General features: G+C 44.0%; 1 protein-coding gene across 1 annotated transcript; it reads left to right on the forward strand.

The window, feature by feature from the left end:
• Positions 1-3,175: 3,175 nt before the first annotated feature.
• On the forward strand, positions 3,176-9,460 carry MALSU1 (mitochondrial assembly of ribosomal large subunit 1). Its single transcript, XM_064704476.1, has 4 exons — positions 3,176-3,359; positions 4,793-4,971; positions 7,405-7,486; positions 8,686-9,460. The coding sequence occupies exons 1-4, from the start codon at positions 3,176-3,178 to the stop codon at positions 8,862-8,864; spliced, it is 624 nt and encodes a 207-aa protein (XP_064560546.1). The 3' UTR covers positions 8,865-9,460.
• The last annotated feature ends 1,496 nt before the right edge of the window (positions 9,461-10,956 follow it).

Genomic DNA, 10,956 nt, shown 5'->3' on the forward strand with positions numbered 1-10,956 from the left:
AATATAATTAGCTTATTTAACATGTCTTGAAATATCTCTGATATATACTGTTTTCTGTTCCTGTGGCAATACATAATTATAATTATAAACAAAACATAATTATAAATTTCCCTAGTGCTTTAGCAGATCTTCAAAATGCTTGTCATTTGTAATCTGAATCTAGTCTTCACTCCCCCTTCCCAGTGTGCACAGACACCTTTCAATGACTTAAGGATATTTTTTTAAAAATGCAGATTCAACATACCTGTGAGATTAATTCTTTAGCTCTAAAATTCAACAGCCCCTTTTCTTCTTTTGTTTATAGGTTCTCTCATTATTTTAATTCTTTGGTGGCTATTTCAGCTGTATTATTAAAAGCAGTGTATTTGCTATTGTTCCATCTTCTTCATATGTAACATCCTACTGTCTAAGAACTACCATCTCAAGTTATTTTCTGACTTAAACAGGAAACACATTTTCTGCAAAAATTACTCTTAAAGTGTGTGCTCTGTTATCAGTCAGGCAGGACTGTAATTTGTATTTGTTGCTCTAGCTTGAGGCAGGACAGGGGTTTAATGGAAAGTTTAAGATGACTTGTAATGAAGCATGAAAACATAAAATCTGTCACAGCTCAGGATCAGTGAAGATGCAGGCTACCACCTGGGCTACATGCAGAAAACATCTTGTTTCTGCAAAATGCTGCATCTTAGATGACATCTTAAGCTTTTGCATAGAAAACTCCTTTCAGGCATTTGTTAAGAACTTTTTTATACTTAAAGTATTAGGAATATCTTGCACTGTGTCCCTTTAAGTGCCATGTCAGAATACTACATTTTTATATTACCATTTTGCCTTTTCAGCTGTAACTTCTATTTCATACATCTTTACTTTTATACAATGGAATTTAACTGCTGCACTGACAAATAAACCATGTAATGATTTTAAAGAGTTCGCTGCTTTGTCTCAGAACAAGAAACTGCAAGATAAGCAACTTGATGAGTTGCCCAATTATTGATCAAAAGAGTGTCTAACTCCATAAAACACGGGATGTGCCTTACCCTCAGCCCCCACCTGCTCTACCAGGGTTATCAAGCTGATTTTGCAGTCTCCCTTCAAGTGTACTCAGAGAAATGGCCCCACAAACCTGAGAAGCAAGGAGACTTTCTTAACACCCAGATGACACAATTTCAGAACAGATCAGGATACAAATGAGCTTCATGTCCTTCAAAGGCAAGAACAGCTGACAAACAACAGATTTGTGAATGTCAGCAAATGTTACAAGACAGGTTTCAGGCATTCCCTTTGGAGAAATAACATCAAGAATGACATCAAAGATAAATGTACATTGTCTTCATAGAAAGAACATCCTTTCAAACATGTCTTCAAAAGAAACAGAAACATCAATTGGGTAGCAAGTTTGTTAAGAATGACTTTAAAAATTGAGTTGCAATTTCAAACCACCTATTTTGTTCCTCCCCCCTTTTTTTCTTGAATATTTTTTATAGCACACAATTAAGGCTCATCAGATGTGGCACTTTTTTCTTACCGTAAGTATTGTTAAGCTGAAATCAAGGCTTTAAAGCACCAGTCTCTGAAGGAATTGTAGAGGAATGAAACAAAACTTTGCAAGAGTCATCCAGACACTGTGGCTTATTAGTACGAACAATCACTTCCAGCTTCGTGCAGCATAGTCAAATTTTCTTTAATAATAAATCTTTTATCACAACAGGTCCTTAAAATTCACACAGAATTCCATAATCCCAGATTTGTTGGGTTGGAAGGGACCTCTGGAGATCGCCTAGTCCAGACCCCCAGGCAAGGCAGGGTGACCTACAGCAAATGACACAGGAGTGTGTCCGGGAGGGTTTGGAATGTCTCCAGAGAGGGAGACTCCACGACCTCCTTGCACACCGTGTTCCAAAGCTCTGCCATCCTCAATGTAAAGAAGTTCTTCCTTATGTTTAGGTGAAACTTCTTGGTTTTAGTTTATGGCCACTGCTCCTTGCCCTGTTGCTGGGCCCCACCAGAAGGAGTCTGGCACCATCCATGACTATGTCTTTTAAACCTTAATATTTGACCATCATACTTCCTGAGAGTGGGAAAAACATTCTGAATGGTAATTCTCTTATTTTAGTGTCCCTTTAAACTCCTGGATTTCTAGGGGAGGGAGGTGGAGGGATATGTTTCACCCGCATTAAATACAAATGCTTAAAGGCCATAATTTCTCAGCCCTTGACAACTTTCTCCAGAACAAGACTACCAACCTGTGCCCATTAACACCATGCAGGAATTAAACAAACAGAAAACACATTCCACAGGAAAACCATATTAATTTCAAACAAGGTGCAGAATTTTAGGCAAAACTGTAGCCTATAAAAGGGGGCAAAAGGCTTGAGCTGGGATATGTGGTTTAGGTGTGTATGGAAGTGCCCATGTACTGTACCTGCCCTTTCCAGCTGCCCAACAACCCAGCATAACACAGTGGTGTTTACAGAGCAGGAATGATCTTTCCTCTCAAATCCAGACATGTCAAACCATCTTTAAAACTGATGCTTCTTCTACTGCCCTCTGGCCCACATTTCCAAGCCATGGTACCAATCAGCCCCCTCAGGATGTATCCCCAGGTTAACCTGCGTCTGTGTTCTGGCTCCACAGTCCCACAGGCTGCAGCTGGAAACCCAACAGGACAGCTCCACCTGCCAGGGAGGCCAAGGGAGACCACAAGGCTGAGGAGCAACAGAACAAGGGGAAGTGGCTTCAAATTGAACGATAGTAGGTTTAGGTATGAGGAAAAATTTCTTTACTGTGAGGGTGGTGAGGCACTGAAATAGCTTGCTCAGAGAAGTTGTGGATGCCTCATCCCTGGGAAGTGCTCAAGGCCAGGGCTCTGAGCCACCAAGGTGTCCTTGTCCACGGCAGGCAGGTCGGAACGGGACGATCTTTAACCTCCTTTCCGACCCAAGCCCGTCTAGGGCTCTGTGACCCTGTGCGGGCCCACCCCACCGCCCGCCCCCGGAACCAGCGGCCGCTCCGGGCGGAGGAACCGCGGGCCCAGCGGGGTCGCCCAGGGGCCAGCGCCGCGCGCGCGCCGCGGCCCGACCGGCAGCCGGCTGCACCAATCAGGAGAAGGGGCGGCCCCGCAGCTGGCCAATGGCGAGGCGCCGTGCCGGGAGGGGAGGGGCGGGGCGCGGGCGGCATGTGGCGGGCGCTGGCGGGAGCGCGGCGGCTCCTGCGGCCGCTCGGGGCCGCGGCCGGGGGCGCTCCGCGGGCGGAGCCGCCGCTATTCCGGGCCCCGCCGGGTCGGGGCTGCGCGGCGGCGGCGGCGGGAGGCGGAGCCGGACCCGGGGCACTGGGGGCGGCGGAGCAGCGCCAGCCGGCAGGTAGGGCCCAGCCTGGGGCCGCGCTGCGGAGGTGCCCAGCGGGACCTTGAGCGGAGTGTGCCGCCTGTTGAGGAAGGGGCACACGTGGAATCGCGCCTGCAGCTGCGGGGGATCCTCGCCGTGCGCAGTGCCGTGGGACCGGCCGGGATCGCGGGTCACGGCACCGGCACCGGGCCGGCACGGCCTCCGCAGCGCTGCTGGGAAGTGAGGAGCCGGCCGTGTACAGGGATCCCTGCCGGCCGCACGCCGTGCCGTACCGTGCCGTGCCCTTCGGTAACAGCCTCGGAACAGGGACAGGGACGGGCCGGGTGTGCCCGGGGCTGGGCTGCGGCTGTTCCGCACAGCTCCTCTCGCCCGGATCTGACCGAGACGGGCAGTGCCTGGTGATGTTCACCCAGGCAGGCTCTGGAGGCTTCTCAGGTGGCTACCAGGCAAATCTTTGCCTTCTGTAACACCGCTGTGTCCGGAGGATCTGTGGCCACTGCTGCTTTTCAAGATGTGTGACCACAGCAGAAAGTTGAAAGAGTGCCCTGAGCTGAAAGCCTTAAATTTACAGAGATCTGATCCAATTTCATATCCCCATTCATGCATATAATTGTAACTATTGTTCCTTTGTTTGGCTTTTTCTTTATATTGGGAAATATAAAGCTTGGCTTTGTGCTGGTGCTCAGTCTGCACTAATGTTCGTTTTATAGTGGCAGACTAGCACTGCTGACAGATTCAAATTATGCCTAAAGTGTGAATAGAAGTTGCATCTACCTAATTAGGACAAATTAGAAATAAACTTTTTTCATGGTGTGAACAGAACATAGTTTCACTGATTTACTGTTCTGTAAGCTGGCTTCCTTAAACTGTTGAAGGACTAAAGCTTCCTCTACAATATCTTAATGCTCTGCACCAGGTCAGGGAAAAAGAAAAAAAGATGGCCATACTCTGCCTGCAGATAAAACCATGTCTTCACTCTGCATCATGTCACCTCCATTTTTAAAATATTGGTTTCTTCTACTTAACATTCTAGAACAGTTTAATCACAACGTATTATCACAGATTGTTGAAAAGCATCGTTCTGAAATATTTTCAATTTTGTCTGTTGTTTTAATAATGTCTCTTGAAGTCCGTAGGTTTAATTCATCTGCATTGACAAGTGAATGATATTACTGGCTTTTAAATAGCAACAACAAGAAATAAGTAAGTTAGCAAAAACCACAGTGATGGTGTTGTTTGCTGGAAGAGTGCTTACTTCTCCACTTTGGTGGCTGTAAAAGTGATTTTAAAAAATCTGCAGTTCACGTTGCATTGTCAGTATCAAACCAAACTCAGTGAGTGACAGGCTTAGGCTGTAATTCAGTTATTGTTATTTTATGGCTTTAAGTGATTTATTTTTGCAATTAAAAAGAAAATTTCCCACTGTACTATTTTTCTATGTGCTCCAGATACTGTTCTTCCAAAGTTCAACATTGACTTGGCTGTAGCACTGCTGAGGCAGGAAAATGCTAAAGACATCTGTGTCATCCAGCTATCTCCAGAACTAAAATACTGTGATTATTTTATAATTGTGAGCGGATTTTCAACGCGACATCTTCATGCAATGGCAAATTACATGCTGAAAATGGTAAGACCATAGTTCTTGCTGCTCTCTCTGAGTTTTGGGAATGTGTTTAAGTGTTGTGAAGGGAATTTCCCCAGGATTGTGTGTGTAGGGGTGTACCAGGTAAGATAAAACTGATGGCATTATGTAATTTAGTCCTGAATACATCTAGGAAGTAACTGGGTTTTTTCCTTTAGCAGTACTACACTAAATATAGGTATTATGATTTAGGAACAGATCTCTCTGTATGTGGAATGCTGAGGACACAGTTGGGTGACTAGAACATGAGTGATGTGAGATGGTGATGATGACCTGTGTCTGCCTTTATTTTTGTCCAGCAAGCACCATTCCTATTCCCAGTCATTCAAAATAGCTTTATCTGGCTGTTCTCAAACCCTGATCCTTAAAATTTCCACTTTCTCAGATACATTGTAAGGCTGGAAAAAAAGTTGGCCTCTTAAGAGGCTCAGGATCCGCTCATGAGCTTTAAGCAAACTGGTGGTTAATGGTGCCCCTGCTGTGCATGTACTGCAGGAGAGGAGAGGCAGCAGCCATCCTTGCTCAGAAATCCTCTGCTGCTTGCCTTTGGAAGAAGGAGAACTTCTCAGTACAGGAATGGAGGTCAGAATAAAATTACTGGTCGAGCTTAGAGATGAGGGTGAAACTCAGTAGGGAGAAACTTTCTTTCCTGAGAAGAGCCATGCAGCTGTTAGAAAGCACAGCATGAGGAATATGACCACCCCATCAGTCAGCTGTCTGTATTCAGCCTGGAGTTTGCCTTCTTACCACCCACTTTATTTCCCTTCCTGACCCTGTTTTTCCTTTCACTCTTGGTTTTGCTCTCTTCCTTCCAATCCCATTGGTTTCAGCGGGGAGACTCATGGGGGAAAGGAGAGTGGGAGAGATGGTTTAGCTTTCCAGGGCCTTTCAGAACAGGTATGGGGAGTTTCTTGTGTTCTCTGCAGGAACTGGTACATCTTGCTAAATGCAAACCAAAATGTTGCCTTTAGCTGGAAATTGCATTAATGGGATTTGGGTGTGCAAAATCAGAGTGCTTAGTATCTACTCTATTGCTTGTATAACTTGCTAGTCTTAACAGTTTTTCATTTCCCCCAGAGCAGGAGAGATCAGTGAGTACCACCTGCCCTGCAAAAACTTGGCTGGGCTTCATGGCTGCACCCTCTGGTGGCTGTAAAAGCAGCAATTTGGCAAGGGCAGAGCCTCTTGGGAGGCATGGTGTCCTCCTGGGCATCCTGAGAAACTGAGGAGCCTGGTCAAGTACTTGGGGTTGGCTGAGTTTGTCTCACACTGGAAATTTTCTAGGTAAAAAGTAGCTGAAGCTTAAGAGGTAAAGCAGAGCAAGTGCTCCAGTGTGCTGCCGGGCAGTTGGCAAGCTTTACTGCCATTCCTAAACCCTTATGATTTACTCACAGTAAAGCAAAGAGGTGCTCAGGTGTAGCATGAGATCTTCCTGTTCTGCTTCCAGGAGCTTGAGAATGGCAAAGGCCCACATCCCCATCTGGTTTGCTGTCAGAGGAAGAAGCTAACACTTGGCTGTGTTGTAACTGTTCACCTTACACAGCTCTAAAGATAAGGCTTGCAAACTGGTAGCAGGGATCAGCTTTTGCAACCTGATGACAGCTGATGGCAATTCACACTGGGCTTTTTGAGCAGACTGTTGGAGTCTTTTGAAGATACCTCACAAACCATCTTAAAGAAAGGAAGGTAGAAATGGTTAACTGAGTTAACATTTTGAAAGTTTTCTGTGCTGGTTTGCAAACTAGCATCATTACCCAGCAGCTAACAGCTGCATTTTGTGGTAATTGCATTCCCAGTGAAGTGAGACTCATTTGCCATGCTGGTACAGTTGGTTTGTGTTCTGTCTTCCATGGCAGAATGGACTTCTGGAGCCATTTCTATCGATACTCCTAGTAGAGGAACAAGTAGGTTATGGCCAGATCTGAAAGTGACCATACTTCAGCCTTGAGCTGTCAAATTTCTCCAGCCCTGGTGGGTGTTTGGGTTCTTCATGTACTGCCTGGGGAGAGCTGAGCCTCTCAAGCTGACACCACAAAAGGCATCACAGGGAGCTGCCCACTGTCCCTGACTGACCTTGTGCAGCCCTGCTTTGAGCTGCCCCCTCCCCTGACCCAGTAATGGAAAGACAATAGTATTTAGTATTCATCTCAATAAAAGATAGCTACAAAATTCTTGGACAGTGGCATGGGAATCCAGAGCATTAGTATTTCAGATTTGAGAAATCTGTATATATTTTCCATTAGTACAAATGTATATTAGCCTTTTTCTTTTGTGCAGACCCCAGGACCACCATGAAGCAATCTAACCCATTTAAGCTTTGGAACAACTCAGCAAAGTCAAGCTTCTCTGTTAAGTTTGAGTGCTTTTTAAATAAATGTAATGGACTTAATTTTCTGCCATTCATTTTTTTTTTCTCAGTACAAGCATCTCAAAGAAGAAGGTGGTCCTCATATTCAGATTGAAGGAAAAGAGACAGATGACTGGCTGTGCATTGATTTTGGTAAATATTTGTGAATCTGAGAAAAACAAAGTTCTGCATGAGCTCTTTGTTGACAGAAGCATCTCACCATGAACCCTGGTTGCTGTGGAAAGTTCACAGTTCTCTGCTGTTTGGGAATTCCAATTGTTGCTTGAACTCACTGAGATAATAAATTATTTTTCATTAAATATCTTTGGCATTGAGAAAAAAACAGTAACTGCTCTTCAGTGGCTAAAACAGGTCCTAATAAATTGAAGGTAACAATAGTGGGGGAAAAAAAGCTACTTCAGTCAGTTTCCTGAGGTTTCTGTAATCCATGTTTGGCTAAATGGGAGCTCATTGTACACTGCCTTACTAGTGAACTATTGAACACACTTTTTCACTGTCCAGATCATACCATCACATGGAGTAAAACCTCAGTCCTAAGACACTGAGTTTAATTCTTTATTCTACAAGTGTGAAACTCTACACAAATACAAAAGACTACATTCAAAAAGCAGTTCTCCTTCACTGCTACTTTTAGAATCTCACCCCCTGGCTTGGTGTTTTGACCTAAAAGATGAAAATGATGTTTTCACCTACGGATGAGTGAGGAACACCACAGCCACTGATGTTGAGCCTGGGCTACCTTATGATAATAATTATTGAGGGTAATAACTGAAAATTAATTGGAATTCAAGGGAATAACTACAGAAAAGTGCATTAGACAAACACTGGAATTAACATTCTCTGCTGTTGGCACAGAATTAATGAAACCAGAAAAACTTAGTACATCAAAGTCTGAACCTATTTCATTGTAAAAACCACCTGAAAAGTGAGCAACACACCTAGGAAGAATTACTTTGGCTTTAGCAGAATGCTGACAATACAAGAAAGCTGAAAATCCATCTGTCACCTTGGAGGACTCTTTCACTGAAATTCCTTTTGTATTTCGTCTGTCCCATAGATGTCATAATTTCTTTGGTTTGGAGTCTTGTGATAGTGTCTTGTTGATAAGTATTGTGTCTCGTATATTGTTACTGTAGTCTTGGAGTTTTTTGAAAGACTGACAAATTCCTAACACTGAGAAACTGGAAGCAGCAGCTTAGGAAAGGACTTTTATCAGCTGCCATTTTGTATCTAGCCAGAAAGGGGGTGGAGGGCTTGAACTCTGCTCAGCTGAAGGTGTAGTAGTGCTTTACTGTTCTCATGAATTCATTGTGGATTTCTGTTCTGTGCAGGTAACATAGTGGTTCATTTCATGCTGCCAGAGACACGAGAGGTTTATGAACTGGAGAAGCTGTGGACTCTTGGTCCCTATGATGACCAGTTAGCACAGATGATTCCACAGTCCCTGCCAAAGGACTTTATCTTTGGACTGACTCCCAACAGCAGTGATCATCTGGAGACAAGAACTTAAAGCAGCTACTGCATGGAAGGAGGACAAGTGTGCCTGAGTCATAGAGTCTTGAGAGCTGAGTAGTCAGTACAGTTGATCAGTACAAAACTGTGGTTTTATTGGGTGTGCCCCGGTAGAGTTCTGAGCAGGCTAAAGTGAGCAGCATCATAGAATCACTGAGATTGCAAAAAAACCTCAAGAGTCCAACCATGAAATGTCAAAGGAATCCTATCAGAGCTTCCCAGGGGAGCCACTGGCATAGTGGAGTTTGCAGTGAGAGGAGCAGGGCAAAGACAGCTGCTTAAGCTGGAACTCTTGCTCAGCCTCTAGAGTAATTGTTTTTCTAATATCTTTGAAAGACACCCTGTAGTGGCAGTGCAAAACAGACTGGAGTGCTGCAAGGAAAATGACACTTCTTGTGTTGAGCCATTTGCTTCTGGTCACAATAAAGCAAGTCATGGTCTGAAGGGGGGACAGAAAACAGACTGGTGTTACTGAGAACATAAAAGCCAAGAGCAACAGTGACAAATAAATGTGCTTTGAGTTATCAGAACAGTAAATCAGTTTTCCAGCCAAGGCAAACCTGGTTTTAATAATAAAAAAGTCCCAAACTGAAATGCTTCAATTACTTGTTTTCATGTGAGAGGATTCAGCTCATCCTTCATGTGCAGTTGACTCCTCTCTTAGCTTTCCTCTCACCTGCTTTCTGAAATGGGCCACTGAGACAACACACTGTGGCAGTGAAAACCTTCAACTCTTTGAAGTGGAAATGGACTGTTCAGCACTTTCAGAAGTCACTGTTCAATGTTCTTAGCATGACTGATGCATGGTCTGATAACCAGTTAAAGAACTTCAAGGTGGTAACCAATTTGTCTGTATAAGACAACATGCTTTTCTGTACTACAGGACAGGAGTGTTACCACTGGAGTAGGATCTCTTCCTCTTGGGGAAGTTTGCACTGCCATGTATCAGAAATGGGAGAGGGTAATGACCTTTTTCTCCTCATAGCCCACAAATTTCTGCAAGCCCTGTCTGCATCTCTGCCCTGCACAGCAGCTTGTTTGTAAGGCTCAAAGTGAGCCTGGTCTTTGTGCTCACTTTGTGTGGCTGTGTTGTTCAGGAAGAAGTGTGTTTGTTTGAAAGAATCCAAACAAACCAAAACCCACTTCTCCCTCTATTTCAGGTCATGTTTTCTTGCTGTGTCTACCTCTGTTTTTAATGAATGATTGCCTCCAAGTTCACCTGCTCTTTGATACAGGGCAGCAGATAGTTCTGCAATGAAGGGTATTTGTTAAGTGTAGTTAAACCATGCAGGTAAAACATCTTTGCCCACAAAACAAATATGTTGTTGGGAAATATAACTGCAGAGAAAGGTTTTCAAAATGCTTTGTTACACTTTTTGAAAGTAATCACATGGGAGAAAGATAGCCTTGGCTGTCTTACAGCCTGATGGGTTCTAAATCAGGCATTTCCTCCTAGGAGGGATGCGTAGGAGTAACTTCATCTTATTCCCTGAAACATTTCCCTTTCACTGCTGCTGAGGATAAGTTATATGTGCTGAATAGAGGTAGGTGCAGCAAACATTACACCATCATATGAACCCACTTTTAGTAACCAGAACTGCGTACAGTATCCTGTCTGAAAGAGCAGTAACAAAAGGAGTACCCAGAAAACAACAACTGTGTGAACAGGCTAGGACTCTTAGAGGTGAAAAGGGTTACTAGTCTAAAAGACAAAAAAAACAGAAGAGAAAAATACCCAGTAAATTAAATATAGCTGACTTAACTGGCAAAGGATAATGTGAAAAGGAGTTCTATGAACATCTACTGGTTGCTATTAAGCAATCAGAACTGCCAGCCTAGGGAAAGAGCTTGGTCCTCATCCATTTAAACAAAGCATTTCTAATCTCTGGTGAGATGCTGCAGTGCTTCAACCACGTTACCTGCCTGCCTTGGTGAGACTATGGCCTGATAGTCCCAGAAGCTGGGAGGTAGGAATTAACCCAGCCTGGGTTAATTTAGTGTGCAACACTAAAGCCCTTTTGGAAAGAAGACATTTGGGAATTATTTCATTTGGATAAATCAGGTGGTTTCTGGGTAAAATAAAAATACCA

This window comes from Zonotrichia leucophrys, chromosome 2, assembly GCF_028769735.1.
Source record: "Zonotrichia leucophrys gambelii isolate GWCS_2022_RI chromosome 2, RI_Zleu_2.0, whole genome shotgun sequence".
Taxonomy (NCBI): domain Eukaryota; kingdom Metazoa; phylum Chordata; class Aves; order Passeriformes; family Passerellidae; genus Zonotrichia; species Zonotrichia leucophrys.

Coding starts and splice junctions, on each gene's coding strand:
- MALSU1 (XM_064704476.1), top strand. CDS start 3,176: ATGTGGCGGGCGCTGGCGGGAGCGCGGCGGCTCCTGCGGCCGCTCGGG. Junction 3,360..4,792: donor GGAGCAGCGCCAGCCGGCAG/GTAGGGCCCAGC, acceptor TATGTGCTCCAG/ATACTGTTCTTCCAAAGTTC. Junction 4,972..7,404: donor CAAATTACATGCTGAAAATG/GTAAGACCATAG, acceptor TTTTTTTCTCAG/TACAAGCATCTCAAAGAAGA.